This window comes from Stegostoma tigrinum, chromosome 16 (genome assembly GCF_030684315.1).
Source record: "Stegostoma tigrinum isolate sSteTig4 chromosome 16, sSteTig4.hap1, whole genome shotgun sequence".
NCBI classification, from domain to species: domain Eukaryota; kingdom Metazoa; phylum Chordata; class Chondrichthyes; order Orectolobiformes; family Stegostomatidae; genus Stegostoma; species Stegostoma tigrinum.
In genome coordinates this window covers 63,417,110-63,435,978 of record NC_081369.1, presented here as the reverse complement: position 1 = coordinate 63,435,978, position 18,869 = coordinate 63,417,110, and the positions used below count along the sequence as shown (strand labels likewise).

The window sequence follows — 18,869 nt, the reverse complement described above, 5'->3', positions numbered from 1 at the left end:
AGGCCAGGTTCAAGATGGTATTCTTGAACTTTATTCCTAGTTGGCCACTTCTGATATAATTCCACTTTGTGAGCTGAAAGGGAGATTGAGATCTATGACACATATTTGTAAGTTTTCCACATTCCTCTTAGATTTGAATCTTAAGTTGAGAATGATTGACTGACTTTTGTGGAAGACAGCAGAGTTTCATCTGCTTTTGTGTTTTCAGATTTCTGTTGAAGGGAATATTGCGAGTGGAAAGACAACATGCCTGGAGTACTTTGCAAACGTGTATAACATTGAGGTAAATGGAGGACTATGCAATACCTTTTTTAAATTCATTATGGAATCTGGGCATTGCTGGTACTTTTCGTCCAGGCCACATTGCCGAGAGAAGGCAATACCAGGAATAGTTAAAACAGTTTAGTCCCTGTAATTATTCTTGTGATGCTTTGAGGCAGCTGGGTGGTTTGCTAGGCTAATGGCCCTTGTGAAATCTTTTTAATGGACCAGACTGTCGACCTCACTTCCACTGTGTCTGATCCCAATCGAATGCCTTCCTGCTCACTCCCATACTACCCCAATCCCAACCAAACTCCTTCCTGCTCACCCCCATTCTACCCAATCCCAACCAAACTCCTTCCTGCTCAGTCCCATTCTACCCAATCCCAACCAAACTCCTTCCTGCTCACTCCCATTCTACCCAATCCCAATCAAACTCCTTCCTGCTCACTCCCATTCTACCCAATCCCAATCAAACTCCTTCCTGCTCACTCTCTTTCTACCCAATCCCAACCAAACTCCTTCCAGCTCACTCCCATTCTACCCAATCCCAATTAAATGTAATCCTCCTGTTTATTAATGCTGTATGGAACTTGGGGAAAGAAATTTCTTCTGAATTTCCAGTTGGATCTGTTGATGAATTTCTTGTAGTTACAGCCTCTGGGTTTGATCTTCCTGCTGTGGAAACATCACCTAGCCTATGTCACCCCTTCACAATTGTAAAGATCTGCTTCTGTCTGAGAAACTGACTGTGTTTCCACCAGCTCTCAGCTGCTAGGACAAGTCGGCATTGTTAGTTTTGGAGCAGTGTAATGCCAGGAGCGTCCATGTGTGGTTTCTGTCTGAATTCTGGGTGCGGAGTATATGTGGAGGTGGGGTGGGGACCGGTGGCTAGGAGAAATAAGTTTTGTTGAAGTGCCTTTCCATTTTATTGGAACAAAGGATTTGATTGAACAGCACTCGTTATAACTGAATGAGCCTGATTTAAATCTAACAAACCCACTATACAAGAGTTCCACTGTTGAAAATAACTGCTTGACAAATTTACTGAGGCTGATGCTCAGTTTATTTGTTTTTTTTCCACATAAGAGGGAATTCTTTCCTCTGGAATTCAGGAAATGCTGTCTGGAATGTGGGCCTTTTCTATACCAATACCTCCCTGCCGTCTGCACCATTTCTTATAACACCCCTTAAAAAACAAAGGTCGGTCATGTTCATTTTTGAAATTTACAACTGAGCCCGACTGCCAAAATTTTTTTGGAGAGTGTGTTTCCAGTCTCCACTGCCCTTTGAATGAGGAACTCTTCCTGACCTCCCCTGCTAGCTCCAGTTTGAAGGTTACAGCCAGAACTCTTCACCCCAAACAAAATAGCTTCTCTCCACAGTAACTATTCTTTCAACTCCTTCTCTTCATCCTTAATGACCTCCTGTAGATGGCCCTTTAATATACTGTACTCAATGGATGACAAAGTTAATCTATATAATTTGTCTTTGTATAGTTAACCTGACAGCCCAGGTATCTTCTGGGTAAATCCACACTGCACTTACTCCGAGGCCACTACATCACAAATACATTTGTGTTGGTGGTGATTATGGGACTGTCATTCTTTACAGTAAACATAGATGATTGGTAAAGGAGATATCATCCCATGGGGAGATCCTGCAGATTCAGCCAGCTATAGTCAGGTTCTCTGGTGTCCCATATTGAGGTTCTACACTGTCTCTCCTTTCTAAATATCTTCTCTGTCTCTTGCAGGCCCTGAAGGAGCCTGTGCCAAAGTGGAGGAACATTTGGAACCACAACCTGCTGGTAAGAACAAGGACTTTCACCTCCAACGTGTACCTAGGAGGATCTGTTTGTGAGGCTTTGGGGAGAGAGGATCGGGGCTTTCAGAGATGGGTAAGGTTACAGATACACCATTACTTTCTGAGGACATCCAGACCCTGGGCCCATTCCTGTTCTCCAGCATCAATGAGTCACTTAAAAAGAAGACCAGTCTCTTCCACAAGGGCAGAAAAGGCTGAGCGATGTCAGCCACCTAATAATGGTCACTTTTACTTAGGGGGTGGGGTGCGTGGTGTGGCTAATGCACTGACCTTTCTCCTTGTGCTCAGCTTCAAACCAAGAGCCCTGAGGCATATTACAGCCACAACAGGGAGGTTGAGATAACAAAGTGTGGCCTAGAAGGCCCCAGGCCCGAAACGTCAGCTTTTGTGCTCCTTAGATGCTGCTTGGCCTGCTGTGTTCATCCAGCCCCACACTTTGTTATCTCAGATTCTCCAGCATCTGCAGTTCCCATTATCTCTGATACAACAGAGAGGTTAAGTCTTTCAAAGACAGTGAAGCTGAGCAGTGATAATTAATTGCATCTGGCAGCATGTGTGGAGGAGAAAACAGAGTTAACATTTCGGGTCCAGTGACCCTTCCTCAGAACAGTTCTTTTAGCCCTGTTTTCTCCTCCACAGATGCTGCCAGACCTGCTGAGTTTTTCCAGTGACTTGGTTTTTGTTCCTGATTTACAGCATTCGCAGTTCTTTTGGATTTTAATTAGTGATAATTCATTGCCTAGGTGGGCCATTGGGATAGTTGGACTTCCAGGGTTTATTCATACTTAAATAATTTTGTCGGCAGGCACTGATGTATGAAGATCCTTCGCGTTGGGCAATTACTCTCCAGAGCTATGTCCAGCTCACAATGTTACAACAACACATTCTGCCTCAGGTACATGCACTGAACAGAAATGGAAGTGTCAAAATGTTAAAGAAGAAAAGTAATTATCTGAACTGAGAATTTACACATTTAATTTTGTACTGGATCGTGTTTAGAGTGTGCTTGGACTACTGTGCTGAGTTTTTGATCTGCATATTAGAAAAAGGAGACTGTAAACAAAAGAATTGAATTGCAGGACAATTGAGAGATTGTGACTGCTAGAAGGACTGAATAGACTGAAGGTCTTTTCCCCAGGAAATAAAGGACAGAGGGAAGATTTATGATTTGATAGTGCTCTTTAAGGTGTTATGAAGGAGTTTGAGATAGCTGACAGGGAAATATGTTTCCCTTGTTAGGAAATGGTGCAAAATTTAAGAGAGTCTCTTCTTTTTCTTTGTTCTTTTAGGTGACAGGTTTAGATAGAGGATCTGGATTGGTTCAGGCTTGGAGGGCTGAAGGGCCTGTTCCTGTGCTGTAATTTTCTTTGTTAAAGAAAAAAAAAACCAATAGGGAATTCAGGAGAATTTTCCTTATCTGGAGGGCAGGGAGAATGTGGAACTCGCTCCTACAAATAGGATAAAAATATTCAAGTGACCTTAAGTAAACATATGCATGAATTACAAAAAGCGAGCTTTCTAAATTCAATGGTTAATAGGGAAGTGAAATGGAATGTTGACCTTAATTTCAAAGGAAATTGTGCTAACATTATACAAGGCACTAGTGGGATCACAGCTGGCATATTATGAACAGATTTGGCACCTTTTCTAAGGAAGACTATTCTGACATCAGATGCATTCCAGAGAAGGTTCACTAGGATGTTATCGAGTGTGGAAGGACAGTCGTATGAGGAGAGGCTGAGTAGATTGGGCCTAAACTCATTGGGGTTTAGGAGAATGAGAGGCAACCTTATTTAAACATACAAGATTTCTCAGTGACTGTGTAGATGCGGAGAGGTTGTTCTTCCCCTGTTGGAGAGTCTCAGACCGAAGGATATAAATTCAGAATAAAGGCTGCCCATTTTAAGGCAGAGGTGAGGAAGGATTTCTTCCTTGAGGGTAGTGAATGTGTGGAATTTTTTTTATCACAAAAGGCATGCTGAGGCTGGGTCATAAAGTATATTCAAAGCTAAGATAGTTTTTTTAATGATTAAGGGTCATGGGGAAAAGGCAAGAAAGTGGAGTTGAGGATAACCAGATCAGTCATGATCTCAGTGAATGGCGGACCAGACTTGATGGGCTGAATGGCATACTCCAGCTCTGAGTTTCTGAGGTAGAAAGGTGCAGAAAGTTACTTTAATGGGGTTAGCTGATGGGGGGAGGATGCTAACACTGACATATTGCTGTGGTGTCGAATCCCTCTTACTGAGCTGTAAATTCTCTGTTACGTTTTGCCTGTTGAAGACGGTGCCAATCCGAATGATCGAGAGGTCTATTTTCAGCGCAAAGTACATCTTTGTGGAGAACCATCACCGAAGGTGAGCACTGCTGGCCACGGCCAAAAAAATCAACTCTTGTTTCAACTTAAAGAATCTACCTCCTATAATCCGAGAAAGATGACCATGTTTATTCTTTAATTTCCTGGAGTATGGACATTCAAGTGGGCAAAGACTGGGAAAGAGCTAAGAGGGGAGGTGAATACACTTTGGATGAATCAACATTGATCTCGTTAACGTGTACAATACAAATCCAATAAGGTCCACCCCGAACCCTCTTTGTCCCCATTATCTCCTTCAAAGCTCCCAAACTCTGCATTCCTCCAACTTCGGCCCCTTGTGTATTGCTCATTATCCCTGATAGTACTTCAGAGTGCTATGTTGATTTGTAAAGCATTTTGCAACGTGCTAAGGATGTGGAAGGTGCAATATAAATGCACGTGTTTTCTTTTGCACTCCTTCATTAGTGGCCATAACTTCAGTTACCTAGGCAATCCCTTAATCTCTTTGCCTTCCCAAACACCCTCCCCCGACCCCGCAACTCTCGTGCTTTTTAAAATGTACATTTTTACTAAGCCTAATTTGCCCTGTTCTCACGTGCCTCAAGTGGCGATAAATCTAGGTTACTCACAACGCCAAAGAGTTCTGAAAGCAGGCCGGAAATTACAGTTTTCATCAGTAATTTTTCAAAAGGCATTAACTGCTTTAGAAAACGACCATTCCATCATGTTGTGAGGGAGGGGGCTAAACTGTTCACTGCATGGGGAGGAAAACAGCAGCAGTGATTCAACGGGCTGAGTGGTCTGCTTCCAACTCTTGACATGATTATGCAGGTTATCAATTCGCCCTGAAATTATAGGTGACCGTCGCTGCCCTCTGATGGCGTAGTGGTAGTATCCACCTCTGGACAAGGAGGCACAGGTTCAAGTCCCACCTGCCCCAGCGCTGTATGATAACATCTCTGAATGGGTTGATTGGAAAAGTAATTAAATAATTTTCTTTCTAATTTAGTTGACAGTTGCCTCCCCTCCTCCCCCACTTTGGTGACTTACATTGTTCTTACTGGGCTTTGTATATTAATTAATCAATTGGACAACGTGGTGATTTACTGGTGATGGTTAATAGATTAGAACAACACGGGCGATTTGGTGATGCTGGGGTGAATAAAAAATGTTCAGCTATTGGCATGTCCGGATATATGAAGAAAAGTAGGTGACGGTTGTGTGGTGCAGTGATAAGGGCCATATTTCTGGACCTGGAGGCCTGGGTTCAAGTCCCACCTGCTCCAGAGGTGTGTAATAACATCCCTGAACAGTTGGATTCAAAACAACGAAAGCGAGGTTCTGAGATCGAGAGTGGAAGCTGCAGTGTTTGGTTTCAGCGTGGCGAGGATGTGGGACTCAGAGGGTTCACGGGTTGGTTTGAAGTCTGACAGGCTGCAACATTACGAATCCTTTTGTGACCAAGTGCCTCTACCTGGGTTTCATGGCGGCGCTTGGTCCCCGGCAGCAGGAAGGTTGAAAGTGAACCCACAGCCCACCTGATACCAGCCACCACCGACCTGAGCAATCCACTGGACACCAGCCTGGAATTCTGAGACGGAGCTCCAGTTGCCACTTGCCTGAGCTATCTGGATTGAGACTGGGATGCTGAATCCTTTGGCTGGAATGGGAATGCTGAGAATGGGATCATTGCAGGGAGGAGTTCAAAGAATCATAGAATCCCTACAGTGTGGAAGCAGGCCATTTGGCCCAGTAAGCCCATATTAACCCTCAGAAGAGCACCCCTCCCAGACCCACCCATCCCTGTAATCCTGCATTTCCCATGACCAGTATCCACCTAAACTGCACATCCCTGGACACTGTGGGCAATTTATCCTGCGTGACTTTGGACTGTGGGAGGAAACTGGAGCACCTGGAGGAAACCCACGCAAGATGCGGGGGACAATGTGCAAACTCCACGCAGTCTTCCGAAGGTGGAATCGAACCCAGATCCCTGCCCTTGTGCTGGGTGGTGGCTAACTTGGGGTCACATAGAGGGCATTCAGTCAGTTCTGCCATTCAATCAGCTCATGTCTGATCAGCTCCTCCAGTCCACTTAGCCGACAGCGCTCCAGATTCCCTCAATAATATTATCCAACTGGAACCTATCACATTTCCTTCCTTTTCTAGGTGGACCCTAGCATCCTCAGCTTTTTCTTGGGGAAGGAGATCTAGATTTCCAGTAGCTGTAGCTTTTCTGGACAACACCTTTCCCACCCAACTCCGGAGGAATAGTGAGTAACATTTCTCTCTTCGCTACCCAGCTTCGCCATGCCAGATGTGGATTACGCCGTGCTTACCGAGTGGTTTACTTGGATTGTGACGAACGTCAATATTCCCATCGATTTGATTGGTAAGAGCTGCTAATTGACATGGGCGAGGGCCTTAATGAAATGGCAAGGTACTGGGAGGTCAGGGTCATTCTGACAGACAGAGTGGACTTGTTCTGCAAAGCAGCTGTTTGGTCTCACTAATGTAAGGGAGACTGTGCCTTAAGCATTGAATGAAGTAGACTGAGCAGCAAATAGAATAGACTGGATCGAAAGACGCAAGTGTGAAATTCTGCTTCAGCTGGAAAGTATGTGGGAGGGAGGAGGTAATTGGCCGAGGGATTCACCGAATGCAGTTGCATGGGAATGTGCCGTTGGAGAGTGGGGTAGTTTAATGAGCGATAGAGGAGTGGACCAGAGTGTTCTGGAGGGAATGGTCCCTGTGGAATGATGACCCAACTGGGAGGGAGGATGTGTTTGGTGGTGGAGACCGACGAGGTTGTTGACTTGCTCGCTGAGCTGGCTCGTTTTTGTTCAGACGTTTTGACACCATGGAGAGATGGTGGAGAATGATGTCGAGACTGGTGGGGTGGAAAGTGAGGACAACTGTTGTGGTTCTGGAAAGGAAAGGAAAGGAAAGGATTGGGGCAGAAGTGCAGGCAACGGATTGGACGTGGCTGAGGGCTGTGCCAGTCACAGAGCGGTGGGTGGGGGACATGTTCTCGGTTGAAGCAAAAGGAGGACATGCCAGAGGCAACCTGGTTGAAGGTGGCATCATCAGCACAGATACGGTAGACATGGAGAAGCTTGGAAAATGGAATGGAGTCCTAGCAGAGAGCAGGTAACCTCGGGGTTCAGTAGGTTTGTAATGGATGTTGGTGGACAACCTAGCTCCAGAAATGGAAATAATGAACTGAAGGAAGGGAAGGAGAGAGTCCGAGATGGACCAGGTGAATATGAGAGAAGGATGGAAATAAAAGCAAAATTGATGACTTCGTTGATGATTTGATGAACTGCCTTCTTGAACCGATGCAGTCCATCTGCTGTGGGTTGATCCACAATGCCATTAGGGAAGGAATTCCAGGATTTTGACCCAGTGACAGTGAAGGAATAGTGACATATTTCCAGGTCAGGAAGGTGAGTGGCTCGGAGGGGAACTTGCAGGGGTTGGTGTTCTCATACATGTGCTGCCCTTGTCCTGCTAGATGGAAGGGGTTGTGGGTTGGGAAGGTGCTGTCTGAGGATCTTTGGTGAATTTCTGCAGGGCATCTTGTAGCTGGTACACACTGTCATTAAGTATTGTTGGCAGAGGGCGTGGATGCTGGTGGATGTGGTGCCAGTCAAGTGGGTTGCTTTGTCCTGGATGGCATCAAGCCTCTTGTATTTTTGGAGCTGCCTTCATTCAGGAAAACCGTGGATATTCCATCACATTGCTGACTTGTGCCTTGTAGATAGTGGATGGGCTTTGGGGAATCAGGAGCTGAGTTACTCACTGACGTATTACTAGCTTCTGACCTGCTTTCTTAGCCACCATGTTTATATGGCGAGTCCTGTTCAGTCAAGGGTTACAGGGTTGGCAGACAGGGTCTTGGATTGAGACCATAATCAGGTCAACAGTGACCTTATTGAATGGTGGATTGAGTTCTTAAAACTACATGGCCACTTCCTGTTCTCATGACCTACTTCTCTATTGCTGGAAAAGGGACGTCCATTAGGGCAGGATCGAGCACAATTGTGATGCCCCCTGTGGTGGAATTTCCCACTCTCTTTCGGTGAAGAGCATTGGGTGCGGATATCAAGTGTCCTTGGTACCTTTGTGAGTGTACACTTGCTGGAGGTCTGCCTGCGGTTCGGGACTGCAGTAGGAAGGGTCTAGCTGTGGTGGGGAGCTGGGGGTGGGGGGTGGCGTTGGTGGGAGTGAGCTTGACAGTTAAAAGAAGAAGGGACCTGTTTTGTAGAATCCTAACACCTCAACTCCTCCATCTCACTCTTCCTCAGTGTATCTTCAAACTGCTCCTGAGACTTGTCACGAGAGACTGAAAATCCGGTGTCGGAATGAGGAACAAGTTATTCCCTTGGTGAGTATGCAAATGCACAAGGGTTTGGGTCAGGCTGAGGTGAAGGGCATTTGCTTTGTTTAGAGACTTCCTGACAACAGATCATCCTCATTCATTCATTTATCTTCATCATTTGTACCGATTGTCATTGACCCAACATTGGGGAGGTGGTTGCAGAGTGATATTGTTACTGCATTAGTTGTAATCCAGATGTCACACGAATGCTTGGGGTCACAGGTAGCTGATGATAGAATTTAAATTCATAGAATTTAATAAGTTGAAAGCTGTCCTCGATTATAGTGTCCATGAACTCATTACAAGAAGGACGTGAATGCATTAGAGAGACTGCAGAAGTGGGCCAAACTCTGGCAGTGGAACTAGTTTAGATTGGGAACATGGTCAGCACGGACTGGTTAGACCAAAGGATCTGTCTCTGTGCTGCATGACTCTGTAAATGATTTACAGGAATGGATCCAGGATTGAGAAACTTCAGTGATGAGGTAAGGTACCAGAAAACAATTGATGTTGGGAGTTTAGCCGATGAAGGTCTTGCTGCCCTACTGGAGAGGAATGGGATAGAGAGAGTTGGAGGAGAGGGACTTGACTGGAAACTGGAGAGGAAAATTGCTTCCACTTTTTTGCAATCCTCTCACTGTTGACTGTGTCCAATTTTATCAGGAATATTTAAAAGCTCTTCATCAGCTTTATGAAGACTGGCTGATCAGACAGACCTCCTTCAAAGTCCCTGCCCCTGTGTTGGTGAGTAATTTAAGTGGAAATGATATGACTGACTCAGAGTTGCAAGAAGTGTAGTTGGATCTGGTGTGATAAAGGGTGGAGGTGCGGTAGAGATGGTCATAGTGGCTGGTGTGCTAGTGAGGGGTGCGGTAGAGATGGTCATAGTGGCCGGTGTGGTGGTGAGGGGTGGGGTAGAGATGTGACAGTGGTGGGTGTGGTGGTGAGGGGTGGGGGAGAGATGGTCATAGGGGCTGGTGTGGTGGTGAGGGGTGGGGTAGAGATGGTCACAGGGGCCGGTGTGGTGGTGAGGGGTGGGCGAGAGATGGTCATAGTGGCCGCTGTGGTGGTGAGGGGTGGGGTAGAGATGGTCATAGTGGCCGGTGTGGTGGTGAGGGGTGGGGTAGAGATGTGACAGTGGTGGGTGTGGTGGTGAGGGGTGGGGGAGAGATGGTCATAGGGGCTGGTGTGGTGGTGAGGGGTGGGGTAGAGATGGTCACAGGGGCCGGTGTGGTGGTGAGGGGTGGGGTAGAGATGGTCACAGGGGCCGGTGTGGTAGTGAGGGGTGGGCGAGAGATGATTGTAATGGTGTTGTAATAAGGGGAAGAGCAGATAGGGTCATTATGGTTGCTGTTATAATGAAGGGAGGAGTAGGGATAACTCCTGTTATCATGCAGGTTAGAGATTATTCCAATAGCTGTTATTGTAATGTGGGGTGGAGATGGTTGCGAGAGCAGGTATTATAATGTGGAGATAGTGGGAACTGCAGATGCTGGAGAATTCCAAGATAATAAAATGTGAGGCTGGATGAACACAGCAGGCCAAGCAGCATCTCAGGAGCACAAAAGCTGACGTTTCGGGCCTAGACCCTTCATCAGAGAGGGGGATGGGGAGAGGGAACTGGAATAAATAGGGAGAGAGGGGGAGGCGGACCGAAGATGGAGAGTAAAGAAGATAGGTGGAGAGAGTATAGGTGGGGAGGTAGGGAGGGGATAGGTCAGTCCAGGGAAGACGGACAGGTCAAGGAGGTGGGATGAGGTTAGTAGGTAGCTGGGGGTGCGGCTTGGGGTGGGAGGAAGGGATGGGTGAGAGGAAGAACCGGTTAGGGAGGCAGAGACAGGTTGGACTGGTTTTGGGATGCAGTGGGTGGGGGGGAAGAGCTGGGCTGGTTGTGTGGTGCAGTGGGGGGAGGGGACGAACTGGTCTGGTTTAGGGATGCAGTAGGGGAAGGGGAGATTTTGAAACTGGTGAAGTCCACATTGATACCATATGGCTGCAGGGTTCCCAGGCGGAATATGAGTTGCTGTTCCTGCAACCTTCGGGTGGCATCATTGTGGCAGTGCAGGAGGCCCATCTTGGACATGTCATCTAGAGAATGGGAGGGGGAGTGGAAATGGTTTGCGACTGGGAGGTGCAGTTGTTTGTTGCGAACTGAGCGGAGGTATTCTGCAAAGCGGTCCCCAAGCCTCCGCTTGGTTTCCCCAATGTAGAGGAAGCCGCACCGGGTACAGTGGATGCAGTATACCACATTGGCAGATGTGCAAGTGAATCTCTGCTTAATGTGGAATGTCATCTTGGGGCCTGGGATGGGGGTGAGGGAGGAGGTGTGGCGACAAGTGTAGCATTTCCTGCGGTTGCAGGGGAAGGTGCCGGGTGTGGTGGGGTTGGAGGGCAGTGTGGAGCGAACAAGGGAGTCACGGAGAGAGTGGTCTCTCCGGAAAGCTGACAGGGGAGGGGATGGAAAAATGTCTTGGGTGGTGGGGTCGGATTGTAAATGGCGGAAGTGTCGGAGGATGATGCGTTGTATCCGGAGGTTGGTAGGGTGGTGTGTGAGAACGAGTGGGATCCTCTTGGGGCGGTTGTGGCGGGGGCGGGGTGTGAGGGATGTGTTGCGGGAAATACGGGAGATGCGGTCAAGGGCGTTCTCGATCACTGTGGGGGGAAAGTTGCGGTCCTTGAAGAACTTGGACATCTGGGATGTGCGGGAGTGGAATGTCTTATCGTGGGAGCAGATGCGGCGGAGGCGGAGGAATTGGGAATAGGGGATGGAATTTTTGCAGGAGGGTGGGTGGGAGGAGGTGTATTCTAGGTAGCTGTGGGAGTCGGTGGGCTAGAACTCATATTCCGCCTGGGAACCCTGCAGCCATATGGTATCAATGTGGACTTCACCAGTTTCAAAATCTCCCCTTCCCCTACTGCATCCCTAAACCAGCCCAGTTCGTCCCCTCCCCCCACTGCACCACACAACCAGCCCAGCTCTTCCCCCCGACCCACTGCATCCCAAAACCAGTCCAACCTGTCTCTGCCTCCCTAACCGGTTCTTCCTCTCACCCATCCCTTCCTCCCACCCCAAGCCGCACCCCCAGCTACCTACTAACCTCATCCCACCTCCTTGACCTGTCCGTCTTCCCTGGACTGACCTATCCCCTCCCTACGTCCCCACCTACACTCTCTCCACCTATCTTCTTTACTCTCCATCTTCGGTCCGCCTCCCCCTCTCTCCCTATTTATTCCAGTTCCCTCTCCCCATCCCCCTCTCTGATGAAGGGTCTAGGCCCGAAACGTCAGCTTTTGTGCTCCTGAGATGCTGCTTGGCCTGCTGTGTTCATCCAGCCTCACATTTTATTATATTATAATGTGGGATCGGTTAGAGATAATACCGAGAGCTGGTATTGTAATGTGGGGTGGAGATGGTTGCGAGAGCAGGTATTATAATGTGGGGTCGGTTAGAGATAATACCGAGAGCTGGTATTGTAATGTGGGGTGGAGATGGTTGCGAGAGCTGGTATTGTAATGTGGGGTCGGTTAGAGATAATACCGAGAGCTGGTATTGTAATATGGGGTAGAGATTGTTGCAAGAGCTGGTATTGTAATGTGGTGTAGAGATGGTTGCACGAGCTGGTGTTGTAACGTGGGGTGGAGATGGTTGTGAGAGCTGGTATTGTAATGTGGGGTAGAGATGGTTGCGCGAGCTGGTGTTGTAATGTGGGGTGGAGATGGTTGCGAGAGATGGTATTGTAATGTGGGGTCGGTTAGAGATAATTGCGAGAACTGGTATTGTAATGTGGGGTGGAGATGGTTGCGAGAGCTGGTGTTGTAATGTGGGGTGGAGAAGGTTGCGAGAGCTGGTATTGTAATGTGGGGTGGAGATGGTTGCGAGAGCTGGTGTTGTAATATGGGGTGGAGATGGTTGCGAGAGCTGGTATTGTAATGTGGGGTCGGTTAGAGATAATACCGAGAGCTGGTATTGTAATATGTGGTAGAGATTGTTGCGAGAGCTGGTATTGTAATGTGGTGTAGAGATGGTTGCGCGAGCTGGTGTTGTAATGTGGGGTGGAGATGGTTGCGAGAGCTGGTATTGTAATGTGGGGTGGAGATGGTTGCGAGAGCTGGTATTGTAATGTTGGGTAGAGATGGTTGCGCGAGCTGGTGTTGTAATGTGGGGTGGAGATGGTTGCGAGAGATGGTATTGTAATGTGGGGTCGGTTAGAGATAATACCGAGAGCTGGCATTATAATGTGGGGTCGGTTAGAGATAATACCGAGAGCAGGCATTATAATGTGGCGTCGGTTAGAGATAATACTGAGAGCAGGCATTATAATGTGGGGTCGGTTAGAGATAATACCGAAAGCTGGCATTATAATGTGGGGTCGGTTAGAGATAATACCAAGAGCTGGTATTGTAATGTGGGGTCGAGATTGTTGCGAGAGCTGGTATTGTAATGTGCGGTCAGTTAGAGATAATACCAAGAGCTGGTATTGTAATGTGGGTTCGAGATTGTTGCGAGAGCTGGTATTGTAATGTGCGGTCAGTTAGAGATAATTGTGAGAGCTGGTATTGTAATGTGGGGTCGAGATTGTTGCGAGAGCTGGTATTGTAATGTGCGGTCAGTTAGAGATAATTGTGAGAGCTGGTATTGTAATGTGGGGTGGAGATGGTTGCGAGAGCTGGTATTGTAATGTGGGGTCAGTTAGAGATAATTGCGAGAGCTGGTATTGTAATGTGGGGTAGAGATGGTTGCGAGAGCTGGCATTGTAATGTGGGGTTGGTTAGAGATAATTGCGAGACCTGGTATTGTAAGGTGGGGTAAAGATGGTTGCGAGAGCTGTTATTGTAATGTGGATAGAGATTGTTGCGAGAGCTGGTATTGTAATGTGGGGTAGAGGTGGCATTGAATGGGTAGTATCAGACTTTATCCTCTGATTGTGCAGTGTATCCTTTTCTCATTGTATGAACTGTCTGTTGTAGGTAATCCCTGCAGATCATGATGTTCAGATGATGCTGAAACAGTACGAGGACCACAAGGAGAAGATTCTGCATCCTGCTTGCAAAAGATCTGCTCCATGAAAGCCACATGTAACTGGATGATCGATAAACCTTTCTCTTTACGTTGAATGCTGTACAACCAAAACTGACACAATGTTTCTAGGTTTGTTTTGCCATGAGCTCCCACTCAGGGCATTATGGACCAGTTGGAATGAATCCCAGCTGATTTGATGATAGTTTAGTTGTCATGTTATTGGAGGCTTAATTATAAAGCCTTGCCTTGTTGGCACTGCTATTGAATGACTTCATGCTTGGACTTGGACGTGTACTGGCTGGTACTCATCATCAGAGCCAGTTGTCTGTCTGTTACTATTCCCTGGCCTTTGGAAATGTTACATTCCACACTTTATTTTATGATTGGACAAGAGGAGGGGTCTATATGATTAATGCATTCTTCAAGTAATGTTGTTAGGGTCAAGCAGCAAGCATTATGTTTATCAAGTTTCTTAAAATAAGTTCAACATCTATTGAAAGTGCAATGCAGAATTTACAGAAATCAGCCATTTGGCCCAACTAGTTACTGTTTAATGCATATGAACTTTGTCTCACTTTGTCCGTCTCCCCTGTGTGCAGGATAAAGCATGAATGAGCTGCAGAGTTTACAAAAATCAGACAGTTAGGTGAAACCTGGATATATTATGTGTTGAGTTTTATTTTTACTTTGCATTTTAGTTGTGGTTTTGGAAAGAGTGCAGAAGCAATAAGGATTCAAATGGCTGAATCCTCCTTACTTGTGCATCTGAATAGCCGCCTGTAACATTCTGTGCTTTTCTGTAAACTTCTTTCCTTGGGAAGATCCCGGAGATGGTGCGGTTACAGATACATGGATTGGCTGAGATGCTGGGGATTATTCAGAGAGGAGGAATCTTAAAGGAAGATTAAACGGAGGTGGTTGAAATCATAGACCGCTACAATGGAGCATTTAGTGCAGCAGTATCTTCAGTGAAGGCTGGGTAATGGCCAGGGCAGCGGGGACTTGGATTCAGGTTACTGGGAAAAGAGGAGAAGTTTTTTAATGCGCAGACTGGTTAGGATTTGGAAAACACTGCTTGACTGTAAGTGCTTATGGATATAGCAGCAACTTTGGAAAGAGAATTGGATTAAAATGTGAAGGCTGTGGGTACATTGGGAAAGTAAGTGAAATGGATGCACTGGATTCCTTTAAAAAGAGCCAAATGCACACCAGGGTTTGGACTAACAAGGGAGGCTGAGGTTATCAGGACATGAACAGCCTCCTCCTGCTTCATGTGTGCACATGTGTGCATGCTTGATACAGAACGTAGAACATAGAACAATACAGGCCCTTCAGCCCATTATGTTGTGCTGGCCTATTGTCCTTCTCTAAGATCAATCTACCCTCCATATCCTTCATTTTACTATGTGCCTATCCAAGAGTCGCTTAAATGTTTCTAAAGTATCTGACTCCACAACCTCTGCCAGAAGCTCATTCCACACACCTGCCACTCTCTGTGTGAAGAACCTACCTCAGATATCTCCCATATACCTCCCTGCAATCACTTTAAAATTATGCCCCTCGTAATAGCCATTTCCGCCCTGGGAAAAAGTCTCTGACTATCCACTCTATCTATGCCTGTCATCACCTTGTGCACCTCTATCAAGTCACCTCTCATCCTTCTTCGCTCCAATGAAAAAAGCCCAAGCTCCATCAACCTTTCCTCATAAGACCTGCCCTTCAGACCAAGCAGCATCCCGGTAAATCTGCTCTGCACCCTCTCTAAAGCTCTCACAATGAGGCAGCCAGAGCAGAACACAGTATTTCCAGTGTGGTCTGACCAGGGCCTAGCATTCCCTTGGGATTGAAGATGTCTCACTCCCTCTCTGCTCCAGTGGCCTCTGAGGTGGCCGATAGCCCAGTGTAGACTCTGCCACATGTTTGGGGGGTGGGGGGGGCGGCGTGTGGTGCCTGGAGGGTTGGGAGATGGATTATTTGTGTGTTCTCTCCGACACCTCAACTTCACCTCCTGTATGTTCCCAAAAATATCTCCTCAACGTACTTGACTCCTTCCTGAACGAACCATTTTCCGCTTTACTTGTTACAAGCCAAGGCCTCCCATGAGTTGGCAGGGGGATGTGTGAGCCACATCTGCGAGGCTTTGAGGACAGCCCTAAGGAGAAGGGGAGCAGAATGGAAAGGGAGAATGTAACCCTGGCATGGATGTGTAATGTCAGTTTCAACATGACCCTTCATCATTTAATTGTATTTACCATGTTTTAGTGTTGGATATATGTTTACATGATTTATTATTACATTTAAAGGAAAATTGGTTACATGAGCCTCTGTTTTTTGGGGACAAAAATCTCAATTCTCTCGTGCTAACATATGAAATCATTGTATTTATCCTCACTGACCAGGAGGTAGAGTTTTGATTCCCGCTCTGGGGTATTTTAGTTGGAGGAGAGAGTGTGAGAGGCAATAGTGTTACATGTACAGCAGAATTAGTGAGACCAATTGGAACACCTGGTGGAAGTGGCTTCAGGGGAGGAAGGGAAGTGATCTTTGTGTGGGAGGGTTGAGGGCCAGTGGCTGTTTGCGACCACAGATTTGTTCGAGCATGTCAAGTATTGTTGCGCAGACCTCCAATTAGACCTGCAGCATGCCAGGCCAGGGTGTTCCACTGGCATAGATGGGGAAAGTTCTTCCCCCAACTCCTTCACCTGACAGTTGAGCTTGACAAATACTCTCTGGTCCAGGAGCACCGACGATTATGCTCCTTTTTGGTAGGAGATTTGACCCTGTGGTCAGTGTCCTTCCGGCAGGTGTACCGGAGGATTAGATAGGAAGGAGACTTGAGCCTGTGCTGGCTATTTTTATGGATATGATTGGGTTTAAGGCCAGCACTACCACTCGATGGAGCACCATGGGAACGTGGCGTTTCATGTGTAAATACGGCTTTGGAACCTTGGCAGCCAAGGGGTCTTCGTCTGAGTGAACTGATTGGAATTGGTCAGAAGTCATGCAACACCAGGTAACAGTTTATTGAAATCACAAGCTTTCGAAGCGCTGCCCCGATGTCGGATGAAGGTCATCTGCTGTCATGTGACTTCTGACCTTGTCCACCCCAGTCCAACACTGGCATTTCCACATCATGGTTGGAATTGATGATGCACAATAGTCCACAGATTTGTTGAATTGTGCACATTGAGGTGGCCCATGATCAGTACAGTCACATTGTGACTCATGATCACCTTGCTGGGCTGCAGTAATCAGCCAGTCGGCTTCGGAGTTCCAAGCATCCACAAGAGTATAGAAAGCAGAGTTGGGGGAAGGTTTGCAAGACCCCTTTGAATTATTGCTGGAGTGTTATCACTCCAACAGGGACACACTGACAACTTCACACATCTCCTGATGGATGTCTTTAACTGCACCGTATGTTGGGACCACACTGTATTTTAGTAAACATTCCTTTTTTTATTGATGTGTCAAAATGATAGAAAATTATTATCTGAGCCTATGTTTTTTGCTGTATTCCATTTCTCATCATCTCTTCCATGACTCTTTGATATTTTAAGCTGAAAATAAAGCAATTCAGTAAATTCATTTGGTGACAATTAGTTCTGATTTATTTGGTGATGAAGAATTAAACTTGGTTAAAAAATAGATTGGGCTGCAAATCCACTCTAACACTCACACTTCCTCCTGCAAAAATATTCCTGAAGTGAGTTTGCAAACAAGTTAAATTTAACACGGAGCCCTGAAGGAGATATTATTAGAAAGTTGGTCGAATGTTGAATTTTAAAGAGTTTTAAAGATCTCCCTTAGCTTATAGGATGTACAGAAGGTGCAGCAACTGGGAACAGACCATGTGGGGAATGAGTGGGCTGTGCACATATAATGATTGCCTTCAGGATGAGTATTTGTGGAGAAGTGTAGTAACATAGAATGGATCACTCACTGCGACATGCTAGCTAAACAAACCTCAAAGTTATAGAGTCACAGAGTCACACAGCATGGGAACAGACCCTTCAGTCTAACTGATCCACGCTGACCGTGTTCCCAAACTAAACTTGCTCCACTTGCCCTGTGTTGGCCCATATCCCTCCAAACCTTTCCTACTCATGAACTGTGCTCGCATTCATTTGCCGGTTCTTCTGGCAGTTCATTCCACAAACTAACCACTCTCTGTGTCAATACATTGCCCCTCATGTCCTTTTAAAATCCTTCTCTCCTCCCTTTAAAAATATACTCCCTACTAGCAAGTTTTGAGAAGATTTGTAGCTCAGGTTGAGGTTCTGGATGTGAGTTTGCTCGCTGAGCTGGAACACATTGATTTGGAGCCAATCTACCATCCCCTGAGAAAAAGAACAGGAAATGACATCACCAATGCAGGAAATGACATCACCAACCCAAGGAAACCTAACCAGATAAATAGAAAGCGGGACGTAACACCAGCGCTTCGTCAGAGGCTCACTGATGATGTTACCTAGTGTGGTGATGAAACATCTGGGAACAAACCGGCGAGCTCAGTGAACTAGCTTACATCTGGAACACAATAAAGACCCACTCTCTTGTGGACCGAGAGGAGGAGAGTGCTGTCTTGGAGGTGAAAGGAGGACGTCGGGTTGGCTGTGCACCCTTGCGACCAGTGGATCTTAATGCTGGCTTCGGCCTAACGCTGGTTCAGGGGAGCAGCCAACCTGCAACGATGGCCGCGGCAAGTGCTCGTGCCCCAGGTCAGGGGGTCCGGAACACCATCCGTGTTTCTGTAAAGAAGGTGGATGAAGGCGCACCTGTGGACCGCACCTTCTTCGTGAAGAGGGTCCTGTTGGACTGTTGTGGGTTCGCTGCTGCAGACATTTACTGCCTGCAGGATTTCCCCGGAGGAGGTTTTTACGACATGACCTTCAGGAGTGTCAAGCTTTGCGAGCGCTTCCTGGAGGTTTTCAAGGAGAAAGGAGGTGAGGGCCCCCTCTCTGTATTGACAGCTGTTTGTGATGCCAGCACAGAGGAGCTGTATGGTCACTGTACACATGTACAACCCACATGTGCCAGCAGTTGATGTCCTGACCTTCCTCGGA

General features: G+C 46.9%; 1 protein-coding gene across 3 annotated transcripts in view; it reads left to right on the top strand.

The window, feature by feature from the left end:
• tk2 (thymidine kinase 2) overlaps positions 1-17,391 on the top strand; it is a 32,986-nt gene extending 15,595 nt beyond the window's left edge. For all 3 annotated transcript variants that reach the window (XM_059651781.1, XM_048547230.2, XM_048547231.2), the window contains exons 3-10: positions 209-283; positions 2,018-2,071; positions 2,894-2,983; positions 4,372-4,445; positions 6,709-6,797; positions 8,713-8,792; positions 9,450-9,530; positions 13,755-17,391. In XM_059651781.1, coding sequence (XP_059507764.1) covers positions 209-283; positions 2,018-2,071; positions 2,894-2,983; positions 4,372-4,445; positions 6,709-6,797; positions 8,713-8,792; positions 9,450-9,530; positions 13,755-13,853 — 642 coding nt within the window. In that variant the 3' untranslated portion in view covers positions 13,854-17,391. The remainder of the gene's footprint in view (positions 1-208; positions 284-2,017; positions 2,072-2,893; positions 2,984-4,371; positions 4,446-6,708; positions 6,798-8,712; positions 8,793-9,449; positions 9,531-13,754) is intronic.
• The last annotated feature ends 1,478 nt before the right edge of the window (positions 17,392-18,869 follow it).